The 14,105-nt window shown below is 31.4% G+C and overlaps 1 protein-coding gene across 1 annotated transcript in view; it reads right to left on the bottom strand.

Moving 5' to 3' along the window:
* LOC129971523 (tolloid-like protein 1) overlaps nt 1–14,105 on the bottom strand; it is a 346,326-nt gene that overhangs the window by 21,101 nt on the left and 311,120 nt on the right. The window contains exons 10-12 of the mRNA XM_056085378.1: nt 12,770–12,915; nt 8,806–9,001; nt 7,018–7,137 (exon numbers count right to left, since the gene is read on the bottom strand). Coding sequence (XP_055941353.1) covers nt 7,018–7,137; nt 8,806–9,001; nt 12,770–12,915 — 462 coding nt within the window. The remainder of the gene's footprint in view (nt 1–7,017; nt 7,138–8,805; nt 9,002–12,769; nt 12,916–14,105) is intronic.

The following is a 14,105-nucleotide window of genomic DNA, read 5'->3' as shown; positions in this document are numbered from 1 at the left end:
AATTAGCGTGTTTATATGCTTGCAAAAGACCAGATAGATAGAAAATCAATTCCTTGAAGGATTTTGTTCTAAATTTGCTACTTATATGCAATTTAGATATTAAATTTCAAACGAATTATGTATTCCAAACTAATGTATACCAAATTTTATCTATCTAATGCTCTCGATCCTAAAGTCATCGTTTTAACTTATACACAGGCAGCCGGATAGACAGACTTTCTCAGAATTGATTGCATTCAAAATTTGAGAGAAATATAGAAATTTGTTTTAAAGACCACGTACCAAATTCCATCCGTCTAGCTCAAAGTATTTTTGAGTTATCGTTTTCCCAAATTGGCATAATATTCTTGTAACTATAACTTTTCGGTCTTTAATCAGTGTATTGGATATGACGTGAGAAAGACATAGGAAGAGCTCCTGACTATCTAAAGCTGCGATCGTCGCCCTATTTGTTCAGCACTTGACATTCACTGACAAAAACTAGAAGGCTGGTTTTGACAACGGACAGGCAAAAGTTAAGTCCAGTAAGTTGGACCACATATGGCATATCAAATTAATGAAATATGCAGAAATTTAATACAGCATGCTATCGATGAGAAACAGGTCATCTTGACAGACAGACACAGAACATTTGTTTTTTCGTCTCTGAAAGGTTTGAAACATGCAGATTCATCAAATTCTCGAGTTCGAGTTTTTTGACAATACTTTTTTTTGCATATCTCATGCTCGAGAAAGTAAAAATGTTCACGGAGAGACGCCTCTTTTATTTCATGTTATCCCAGTTTGCAATGCACGTTGAATATTTTTGAAGGATCAGAGCACGTTTTTTTTTCGCATAAAAAAAGTCATCACGAATATGCGCAATTGCGTTTCTTGCAGTTATATCGAACGTATTTTTTGCAATAAAGTCCACTCCATATACCTCGTCAAATAAATAAATAAGACTGCTCATTTTCTAAATAAAGCCCCACTTGTTACTTTCTCATATAAGAGGAATAAAAAGAAAAAGCATTGTAATTGTCAAAAGTCAAATCTTGAGATTTTAAAGAATTTCCATATTTCAGACCATCAAGGAGTTCGAAAAATATATTTTTTGAATCATGCTTGTTTTCGAACTTAAAAAATCCTTTGGGCTATACAAATGAAATTTGGCAAATAGACTTAACATAGGAATTTTGTGGTATCTATCAAATTTGAAAGAAATTTATTCACTGGATGTTCGTCAATCTGTTTTACTACAAGTGAACATGTTGAGTTGAATCAGCAAAATTCGGTGCACAGTTTTAGTATCTAAAATATAAAACCGTATCATATTTTGAACAAAATATGCCAAAGAGTTAACTGCCAATCGTTTGGTACATTCGCATGGTATTCAGAAATGTAATGATTGCTATAAATTAAATTTGGTATGCGATTTCTTAACTAAATTTGTAATTCTGTGTCTAATTTTGATTTTAATTTATTACCAAATAGGTGTATAAGAAACATCTCTAATTCTTTTTAAATGCAATACGAAGTACAAATCCCAGTTCTCGCGGCAATCGCGGCCTTGGATTGAAGATGTATTACGTGGCTATTAAGGACTTTGCAGAAAAGGAAATTTTTAAAAAGTCACTACACCTAAGTCATGCATAGAAATTTAATTATGATGACAATTTTGTAATTTTATCGTGACAGTAATGACTGCCGTAATAATTTAATCATGAAAGGCCACATTGCACATAATTAATCAGAGCATTTATAATATATTATGAACATTTGTGATTAATCATATTAGCATACCTGCATTTAGTGCTGAAACATTATAATGCTTGTTTTAGTAATTTTATATTGTTTTTACTAAATAAAATTCTTTGGCATTCAAATCAGAGAATTACACATTACAGTTAAGCTTTGCCGGTGACCATAAATTATAAGTTAATTTTTTAAGAACTTAAAATATTTTAATTTAATTTTACGATTAAAGATAAATTTATTTTTATTTTATCTCCACACTACATAATTTTATTCATTGACTTTCATTCTTGTGCAAAAAGAATTTTATATTCACCCACAAAATTTAAGAAGCGTCATAATCATAAATATTTCAAGAGAAACCTAAGGAAAGTGAATCTCATTTATAAAAGTGGGTAAGGCAATAAAAAGTAAATTCCATTACGGAAACAGCATGAAATAAATTTTGTCAAACCGACAGGAGATTAAAAATAAAAAAAAGGCGAATTTCATTAATAAATAAGTAGCATTTCATCAAACTACTTAACGCATAACACGGAAAGTTTCTCATCTTTAATACATCTTGTAACGCTATGTTTACTCTTCTTGCAATAGTTTTTAAAGAGACAAACCAATACTTTCTTCGCGGTATTTAAAAAAAAATGCATCACTGTACAAAAACCTTTACTTCAGCGATTCTAAAAGCGAGAAAAACTGCAACAAGAATTAATTGCGATTTCCCGTTCCCATTTTGCTAGCAAAGCTTTAAAATGTATCTTAAATTGCACTGGGAGGAATGCTTATAAGCACCCCCCCCCCTTCTTCAGTGGAAAACTTTCTTCACAAAACATCTTCGTGTTGTACTTCAAAAGACATTCTGAAGAGGAGGTAAAAATATCCTCATCCCTTCCCAAAACGACTTATTTTGGAAAGGTTGCCACATTGGCCTACTTTTCCTGATTTGGCCTATTTTTCCGAATTCATTTGTGTGAATCCAGAAAATCAGAAGAAGTCTTAAATTTCGATTTCGATTACGAGCAACACGAATTGATTTTTAAACCAGAAAATTTCCTGAACAAACTAAAATTTGGAATGAAAATTGGAATTTGGAATTCTCTTTCCAAAAATAAATCAAGAATATTGGTCTCTACATAAGTATTTACTCTCTCGTGAAAGATTTATTCCCTTTCTACCCCGCATAAGGTTGAGACTTTTCATGGAGTGATTATCCTCATTACCGTATTTATCTAATAAATGGTTTCGCAGGCATTTGCATAAAATAAACACTTTAATACATTAACAAATATTACGAAGAATTAGATTTGAAATAAATGCAGAAGGCTTAATAAATGACCCACCACTGTCTTTAAATTTAAAAAAAAAATAATCTTTCTTTCTTAACACCATAATATTTATAGGCTATATTATCAGTAATTTGCAGGATGTGACAATCCTGATGAAAAAAATCAAAATGTTGTTGTTACTTATGGCACTTTACAAGCCCGTTGACAGAAAAATTCAAAATACTCTATAGAGCAGATCGAATGCAGAATTACAAAATTTGGCATGTAGTTACTTCTTGGAGAGTAGGTATTAATTATGAAATGTTTTCAGAGTTTCAATTAGTTTTTTAACTTTATATAAATTAGAATAAATGATGCATTTATTCAATAACTTAACATTATATTAATGCAGAAAATCTTTTTCTTTTACATCAATTTAAAATTAGAAATGTGTAGAAATGAAATCTGAAAAGTTTACAACTTTTTTCCTTCTTAATCAGTTTTTAAATGCATTTCATAATTAGTTTTTAGACGATATTACACATAATTTTTCGTATTTACTTTACAGCCGTGATATTATGAGCGGTAACGTTTTAAAATATAATAAAGATAATCGAATCAAGCGTCAAATATTATTATGCTATGATGTTCCGAACTATAGGTTCGAATCTCTTTTAAATTCTTTTAAAGAATATGCTTATCAAGGACAGCTTACAGCTTGTCATTTATCTTCGGGTTTTCACTTCCTTTGTGGGAGATGTATATAGACTGGATAAACTGGGCCATTTACCTTTCGAGGATACAAGGGTATACCCCCAGGACAGGGGACAACCCAACCTCTTCAGTCAAACCACTTCTTCACTTCCACTTCAATCTACCAAGCACATATTTTTAGTTTAGTTAACATCCCGTTTTAAAGCAACAATAGGGTTTATTTTGGGATGGACATCGTAATTTTGAACCGCGGTCAGATGATGAAGACGACACTTGAGATGGTTACCCTCCTCTCCAAATTTACACACCACACCAGCATGAGGATGTTCGGCCCCGATGGATTTAACTTGCACCAGACTCGCTTACATGGCGGATCTTCGGTGGAATCGGGCCTCGAACTTGAAACTCTTCGTTTACGAAGCCACCAGGCCACCGCGGTCCTACCAAGCATATACTGGGGTTCGGAGATGGTTTGAAATTTTGGTCTTTATCGATGGAAAAAAAAGACAGTTATAATGTACACTTGGTCTTTGCTACGAAGCACAAAATTCTCAGATGCTGGACTCTCAAAACAGAAATATCAGCACTCGTGGTATTCAGGGCTCTATCCGAGAAATATAAATTTTATGCGGGTGGGAGAAGAGATTATAGTGATTTTGAAAAAAAAATTAAGAAATATTCATGTAGATCATTCCAGCTGGTTTTTTCTTGTAACTAGTTAAACTACTTGATTTGGCCTTATTTCTCACAAAATTTGGCAGTATTTTGCGATTTTTATCTGGCAGCCCTGGCATGGCGGTGAAAGGCGCGGGCAAAAGACTCAGGTGTAAAAAATTACACCGCCCAGGAGGAAAAAGTTTACCGTGATCTCTTAAATCACCCCTCTTAGATCTCCTCTCTTAAATCCCCTTTGCAATATTTCTTCCGGGCTTTTTTGCAGGGGACGTCTCATTCATCGCCTGCTCGTAATAGATGTCTTCGTTGAAGTGAGAAATGAAAGGTCCACGTGACCAGTGCTGTTGCCCGTGATGAATTGTTGCCATTTCGGTAAAAAGAGGAGATCATAAACTTTTTTTTCTCCTACTTCAAATGAAAAACAATTGTTTCTTTTTCTGTTTATCTCCCCCCATGAATTATGATGCCACCCAACATGATAAATCTTTTCAGAAATTCTTGTTTTTGAAATTGTTGCTGCTGGTTTAAAGCAATCATGTCAGATTCAATGGTTTACCGGGGTCAGGTGAACAAGGCCTAATATTTTCTGAGGAGCAAGAGAATAAATTGCATAAACGAAAATTTATTGCCATAAGTAAAACATAACAATAAATTTGTACAACATTAAAGTGCGTACATTTCCTTCAAGATTAGGAATGTCTTTTTTTTTTTATGCCAACCAGAATTATTTCGGAAGAAATATTGCCCTCGCCTGTCAGAAATGCAAAGATGAATCTAAGGATTCTAGTTAAACACACTGAAACATAGACAAGGACATGATTTTTAATTTCGCCTATATGATTTCTATATAGAGAAAATATTTCTATATATCAAAAAATTTTGAATTCGAGATTTTGACGAATCTTCATAATCCAGAACTCCCTTAGTTAAAGGAAAAAAAAACATACTTAGAAAACGTCTGTTTATCTGCCAGTCAGTGACATAGATAACTCAAAAATGCTTTGACTAGACGAATGGAATTTGTATATACCAAATACCATTTTTACCATACCAAAAATACCATACCAAATTTGGAATATACCAAATTTGTAGATATTTAACAAATTTTGTGCAAAATCCATTCAGAAGAATTCTGTCTGTTCGAATATCATTTTATACGATGCCGAGAGAGCTAGATACAAAATTTGAGACACATTTTGAGCCACATCCAACACGGGGGGGGTGATTGTCTGTCGGTCTGTTCTTTTATAAACATGTAAATGCCATAGCTATCAAATCAAATATGGGATTTTGAAACTACAAGTGTATTTTTGTGTCAAACTTTTATTTTCAATCGTGTAGAGAAAAACATGTCGAAAACTGAAATTGGATTTTTGGATACTATTAACCCATGCCAGGAATGAATCGCCAAATAACTCACCATGGATGACACGATAGATTCAGTAAAATAATACATTCATGTCAAAGGTTAATATTTCGTAACTATGCACCCAAGTGCCCTGCAAGGCGTTCTGTGGGATAACACATTTATTAGAGAGTATGCGAGAAAGCTTTGAGGAAACCATTCTCGCTGGTTTAAATTAAATTCATTTTAAACATGGTCATAACTAAAGTGATAAGATGTTTTTGACTTCCAAGGATATTTTCAACTTTTGAAACCAACTGGAGTGGTTTCGTTGAAACTTTTTTGCATGCTTCTTTAAAGTTGCTATCCTAAATTTCCAATACAAACCTTGATCAAGACCATGGACACCATGTGCTCAGAATTTTATGCGGGAATTTTGTGCTTTGTACTATAGGGAGGTGAGCTGAATACACAGATGGAAGGTGTTTTCCTGAATCGATTGAAACAAAAGATTAAGATAGAAGATTTCATTTATGTTAGTATTTGTGTATTTGAGTTATAGTGTTCATATACACGCGAATATACAGACCGACAAGTGGTCAATTCTTTGACAGAATTAGTTCAAAATTTGATGCTTATCTACTATTTAGATACCAAAATTATATGAATCATTTTAGTAATCTAGCTCTTTTCATTTTGTAGTTTATCGTATTCTTTGCACTCAGACAAGAAAACTTCCTGTAAATAAATTTCGATCAAAAATTCATCGAAAGCTATCGATTTGGTGAGAAGATGTATCAGATTTCATAAATGTGACTTAAAATGTTTTTGAACTATCGTTTTCACAAAAGAGTGGGCAGACGTAATGCAAAAATGGAGTTTTACCATTCTTTTAAAAATATTAATAAAGCCATGAAATTCACTGTTTAGGAAATATCATTTTCAAGCAAGAAAACTAGTTATTTCCGAACCCTCAAAACAAATAAAATATGGTCACCCTACCGTGAAGTGGCTTGAGAGAAAAGTATTACAAATAACGATAAAGCACATTATCTATCTCTGCCAACTCTTCGTTTTTTAATTTTAATTTTTAAAAAATTGTAATGTTCCCAAACAATATTTTTTCATTTTTGCCCATTTCCATAAAACTAGTTTCCCCCTATGTCGCTCGCCGTCGCAGATGAAATTTGTCTTCTAATTTGTAATGATGTTTGAATAACATATATTTTAATTTGAATTACTTATAAAAATATATTTGAGTGTAGTGTTAAATTTGAAGCAACTTACCTTCACACTTTTTGCCATCGGAGTGCAATTCATATCCAATCCTGCATTCGCATTTGTATGCTCCCAACGTATTTGTGCATTCGTGTTCGCAGCCGTGATCCCCTTTGCATTCGTCCAACTCTGAAGCGGTAAATGGAAAATATTGATTAGATATTAGGTGGTTTGAATTTTCACTCACAAAAGGAATTTAAAGGCGATGTAAACAAAGACATGTGCGGAAAATATTGACTGATTGAAAAATTTATTAATTTTGATATTTGACCGATTGTAAAATTTATTAACAAAAAGCATACTCTTTAATTATTAATTTTTGATTATGGATTGGTGTTGGATCATTGATCGTCTTAAAAATTATTTACTATTTTGAGAATGAGAGATCTGCGTTCTACGAATATTTTTCAAAAGTAACAGTTTTTGATATAAATTTTTTTTAAAAATTATTATAGAAGTTAAAATTTTCTGCAATATAAAGTACAATTCCATCACTTTAACGCTTAATCCTCTTAGATTACATAACATGTATAAAAGAAAATATTCTTTAGTATCCAATTTAAATTACCATCGTATGTAAAATGAAGACTAATTTTACAAGATTGATGAAAATATAGCTGTTTTTCTCACACTTATTGAAAAAAAGTTTATAACAAAGAATACCATTTTACAAGATGGTATTCTTTATTAAAATGTCTGATAGTTATAAATTAATGTAATCATCTTTTCCCTCTTATTTTTTTCGCACAGCCATTACTTACCATTGATTGGGAAGAAAATGCTCGTTAATTGTATTTAATGTATATCGTGATCACGCAAATAATAATAATAATAACAATAACAATTTTGGAAAAAAAGAAAAGCTTCGAAAAAATACATAAAAATAGACATTTCAAGTTTTTGAACTGTTGATTGAAAAGAAGGGGGGAAATATCAGCTCATACCGTGAACAATAAGAAAAAAATTGATTTTAAAGTCGAGAACTTTTTACTATTTTTCTCTATCTCTTTTGAATGTCTGTTTTGAGGCTTTCTATCGAAGGCAAGTGACTTAATTGGAAATTGTAACCTCCCACAATTGGCGAATAAAAAAGTAATAATGAAACTATAATCAGTAAATACATAATTGAGAGCTGGCACTACTCAATACAAATGCCGTATGATGTTTTTATTCTTTTAAAAATAGACGTGGACATTTTTCAGGAAATTATTTACAAACATTTATTTTCTATTTTATTTGGAAATATGACAAAGATACAATTCCTACAAATATCCATCAGAGATTGAGTGAGTTAAAGCATGGAATGGAATAGCTAAGAAAGCCTGTTTCATCAGAAGGTAATATGATTCTATTATTTGGCTGTTCTTTTAACCTAGCATTATTAAACAAGTGCACTTCAGCAATGAATTGCTAATTGCAACTGGGCTTATTTATAGAAGTTTCTCGCCAAGTGAAACTATCAATTTTCCCCAGAAAAGCAACTTTTCCACAAATACAGCAGCTGAAGTCAAGATTTTTATTTTAATTGCTCAGGATCAACTTCAGCAAAAGAAGATGCCAGGATTTCCATTTGTGACCAGTCCTTAAGTCATGGACTTGGTTGGATATAATATACCAAGGACCTCTATTAACACAAGATATTGTAGGATATCTCCACGATGCTGCCCAACATCCTGAATGTCAACCAACATCGTGTAGATATCGTAACAATGTTATTTGATATTTAGTACTATTAAAGGCATTAGAATTACCAAAAGTTGTTGCTACAAACAGCAATAATGGGGTAGAAACACGCACCTTTGATGAAGTCGGCCGCAAAACCCGCTTTTTGCACCGATCTGTCGGAGACGAATTTGACGGTCATCTTATTGCCCGTTGACCGGATGTCGTCCGGGTTCTTGTAGCCGCAGAATCTGCCAAGTAGAGGACTCGTGCTTTCATGGCCATCGCGGATTTCCAGGTAATCATACACGCAGTTGTCGTGGTTTTCGATCTGCAATGGCAGAAACAGAATTAGTTTATGCAGTGGATATCAAGTTGCCTTTAGGAATCATGATTCTCACTAGTCTAGCGCTAAATGTAAAACTTCTCAATCATGTATGAAGCAATAAACAATCTTCTTACAAATTTATATCTTAATGATTTTTTTAAAGAATTATTGTAATATACAAGTATTAATAAGTGAAGATTTTATCTTTATTTCAAAACTGAACTTTGTCTTCTAGATATTTTTTATTTTGTTTCCCTCTCCTAGAACTTTATTTTAACTCAATAGATGGCGCTGGGACTTCAAATGAAATTATGTGATGGCGAAATGCTTTGAGCTAGCTTTGTAAGTATTTTCAAATTACTTTTTTCAAGTTTTCAAATGTGTGTTTAGGGGTGAGTTGAGTCTACTTCTTTTGCTTTCTGCGCTAATCCTTCAGGAAAATATTTCAGTTTCATCTTGTGTGTTTAGTTTGTCACAATCTTTGGACAGATTTGAATCAAAATGTGACATAGATCTATACTTTAAATTCTATATAAGTATATCAAGCTTTGTTCATCCAGCTCTTGACATTTTGAACTTATTGTGTTTCCCTGTAATCGGATAGCCAGGCAGATGAAATTCCTGGGAATGGATTACTTTCAAAATAGAAATATGTAAATTTGATACAAAGACTGCTATCAAATTGTATCTATCCAATTAAAATTGGTATTGAATTTTTGCTTTTGTAAATAGACAAGACATAATTCCAAAAATGTGTCTTCCGAACTCAGAAAGAACTGAAACATGGAGATTTGTCAAAATCTCGAGTTCGACACTTTTTTTTTTAGCAATTACAATACTTTCTCTTACAATACTTCTACGTAGAAAAAGTAACTAACAGACAATAAACACAGCAAAATAAAATAGTGCTCTTTGTAAAATGATCGGAGAGCTTGCTTGCTATTAATACTTCAAACAGGAAATTTACTTGTTGGCCCCTTTTATGATTTTTGAAAAGATATGGAATTTTCAAGAAGGATTTTCTGGTCCTAATAGAATTTCCTCCTAATAGAAATTTCGCATAATTCTATTTTCAGAATCTAAAGTTTTTTTTTTTTTTTTTTGTCTGGGTCGCCAAAATGGTTTCTAAGGGTGGAGATCTTTAATCTGATATCCATTATCTGTAATTATCTCTTTTCAGAGATTATACCAGCTTCGCAGGAAAGTAATATTATAAATTCGAGACATTTTGAAGCTTCTAATAAAAGGATTTGTGTTGTGTATTGTAAGCTGCCTGTATTTCCAACAATAAGCGACTACTGATGGACTATAAATTTATGATACTTGCTAACAGAGTAAATACACTGAAACTAATTTAATTGAAGAAAATTGTATAAACTGTGCATTTAACATATAAATATGAACTGAATGTTCTTAAAATCACTCTGCTCATCAATTAAAATGTTTAACGTGCATTTAAACAATGACATTTATAGCATTTTTACATTTAATGGCTAAAAGCAAATTTGTGTACTGGAAATGAATAATAGATCGCTACCCATAATAATAATTTGGCACAAAAGCATAAAAAAAATCCTAGCATAAAAAATAACAAAGCAAAACTAAAAGAAATAAAATAATTGGCGAACACTTTTTTGAATTAAAAATAACCTTCCATATGGGCTGCTATTTATCAGCTTTCATTTGCGAAAATGGAAATAAAAATTCGTCTGGCGCTAATGATCATTTATTATTGAGTAAATTATGTGTTGATGCGTAATTTCATTTCAAGTAAAATTAATGTTTTTAAGTTTTAAAAGACTGTTTTTCTTTTCAGAATAATTTTCATTTATCAAATTAGGATTATGAAACGATTTATAAATGGCACGGAGAAAAATAACGAGTTTCGCTTAAGAATAACAGAAAGAAAAAAAGAGAAATATTCTTTTCAAGGAGACCATTTTTTAAAACGTAATGATAATTTGCAATCCAACCGAGGAAATCTTAATCACTATTTATGTGCAAAGTTTGCAAAAATGCTGAAATATTTTTGAATGAAGCAAATTGCTATTTATGTGCGAAATAGTATTATCATAATTAATTCAACTCTATAGTAATGTATTATAATTCAACGTTATGATAGTATAATGTAATTTAAAGCTATGAAAGTATAATAATATTTCTTTAAATTAACCTATTATATTATAGCAAGTGGCATTTTAAAAAAATTTAAAAAGCAGTCACGGAAATAGGAAACGACTGCTGTTTTGGTAGATTTTGGTTTCAATATAAAAAAAATGTGCTTAGTAATATTGAAAACAGAAACACTTGCAATTTTTTGCTAAATAAATTCTAATAATGCAACTATTTATTTGGAAAAATTGTTAAATTAAATATTTTTGCAATTCTTTTGTGGAAAAAAACTATTCCTTAAAGTAGGTTTCTTTAAATGTATCATTCAATGTAAATAATATTTGCTATCAAAAGATGTCTTATTTTCTTGTGTACAAAGTAGAGAAAGCGTTATAACTATCAAAGAATTCTAACAAGATGCGAGACTCCAAAAAATTCCAAATAATATTTTGAAGCTCTATTAGTTAGCTATGCGAGGTGTAGAATTCGGTTGTGTTGCCATTCGAGAGTAAGTAACAAGAGTTATTTTCTGTGCCACGTACATTAGAGTTATATATACACATATATATTACTGTGCTAAAATGAAAGCTGCTAGAGGAATGAGTACAGAGCTTTACTTTAAAATTACAGATTTGAGTCAAGTTCTAGATATGACTGGATAATAGATAGACTGTCTATGTGTCTTTTCCTGTACATTTTAACAGAATAATTCCTAAATGCAACTTCATAAATTTTAATATGTAGACTAGATGTCATTAAAGATGAACCAGCTGAGGGGCAAATGTATACTTAATACCAATTGAAATATATTCGGTAAACGATGGAGATATTTTAATTGTATACTATATTGTACAGAAGCCCTAGAACTTCACAAATATTTAGGGAGCTTATTTGCGCATAGTTCTAATAATCTTACTGTTGAATTTTACTATAATATTTTTTGAATAATTAACTCTTCTTTGCATTTTTTTTTGTTTTGTTTTTTGTGAAATAAATCTGGGTGATATAATTTATGCTTTAGATTAAAGGAAAACAGTTAAAAATATCCTAATATAAATATATAATACAAAATAATTAAAAAACAGTATGGTGAAAATATTCATCGTCATGAAAATTTACATAATAAGCTCAGTACAAAACTTTCAATGTTCCTCTCTTCAAAATTGCCCCATTCATAATGGCTTATATTAGCAAAAAAAAAATCAGATTAGTTATAAATAAATATTCAAGAAATTGCATGTTTCTTCCAACCACAATAAACAGCGAACTGACAAATTCAAACTCGCTGAAATGATTGTGACATTTGATTTTTTTAACATCTATGTTCCTTATTACGCAACAGTCATGAAAAAAGTTGTCACCAAAAAACCAATTTACAATGTACCTGTTTCGAGTACAATTTTTTGTTCACTAAATGTTATGATGGAAATTTCCATCATCATGCAAGAATCAACTTCTGATGATTAATTTGTTACTGAAAAGAGGAGACATTAATAGGTTACTTATATAAAAAAATGTGATATTTTTTTATCTGTCAGATTTTTTTTTTATTTCAAGAGGATACCCAGTTATATCATCAACTAGCAATTTAAAGAAAGAAAAGATATAAGGATATCCTGTAAAATTTTAGTAATTATTTTTCAAGATCGGTCAACTTACTTCGAAAGATTGAAATTTCAGCGCCACCTGGTGATTTTCTGGCACCGTAATCCGCCAAGTGCATTCTTTATTCGACCAGTAATCTTCTGGATAATTTGGACTGTGTAGAATACCTTTCTCTTGGACGATGTCACCACCACAAATAGCTGCATGAAAAAAATGACAATTTAAAATGATACCTCAATAGATAATTAAACTGAACAAGCATAAAGGATTGAAAAATTGCCATAAAAATACGCGGAAAGTTTTGTTTATTTAGAACACAAATACTGCTGTAACTGTTGCAATATTTTTCATAACTATACAGTATTTACAATGACTGAATATTATTATACTAAGTCATCATAGCTGCCAGGATCAGTGTGCCTTCATTCAGCCAATGAGCGCAGACAAAGCTGACTAGGAAAGCATTATACTTAATTAAATGCAATAACCCAAAATATGAACTTAATGCATTTCAGAGTAATTTATATATTGTAATGGGTAATTAATATAGATAATTAGCTTTAAACACTTAGATAATAGATACTCTATGTAACAGAGTACTATGTAATTCTAATATTTTAGGAACATATATTCCGCTGTTCAGAAGTATAATGTTATCGTTCTTACTTTTTTAAGTGAGTCAACGGGAGGCAGATTCTATTTCAGTGGTTACATATCTCTACTACCTTTGCTTTTAATACAACAGATGGCGTTACTTTATCGATATCAAGTATTTTTCTTTTGATTCTTTGATTGTATTCTAAGTGAGTGTCTTGTATTTTCGTGTTCGTGTTTCTTTTGTCTTGTGAAATGTGGAACTTAGAAAATAATTAAATAACTGTTCCTGAAATTTATCAATAATTTTCATCTGCCTCATAATGAAGTTATAAAGAGACTTGTCCATCTGCACTTTTAAATTTAGGTTCTTGGTTGAAATTAATTTTTAATTTAAAAAATATCAAATTTATTCTTTATGATGGATTGATAGGAAGCTCATATATTTCGAACAATTCGCAGATAACGAATTGTTGGAAGAACTCTGGACGTTTTGCCCAAAAAAAACTGGCCTTTGTGGTATTAAAAGGCAATCAACCAACCACCCCATATCGACATCATTTATCAATCATTCATTCCCCTTTCTTGGAGGAAAAAAACGGCGAACCGGATAGATTCTAAAATGGGGAGATCTCCTAAGATAAAAGGGGCAATATCTAATAAAACTGTTCCCCACAAACGTACGAAAAAATAATCGCCAATCATTGGACTACATCGCTTCTTGCTTTTCCTACTGGGAAAGGAGATCTAACTTTGATATTGAACGGAAATAAAACGAAGAGGAAGGCGGAATCTA

Source organism: Argiope bruennichi, chromosome 6 (genome assembly GCF_947563725.1).
Source record: "Argiope bruennichi chromosome 6, qqArgBrue1.1, whole genome shotgun sequence".
Taxonomy (NCBI): domain Eukaryota; kingdom Metazoa; phylum Arthropoda; class Arachnida; order Araneae; family Araneidae; genus Argiope; species Argiope bruennichi.
The sequence above is the reverse complement of the archived record's forward strand: the minus strand, read 5'-3'. Positions and strand labels throughout refer to the sequence as shown.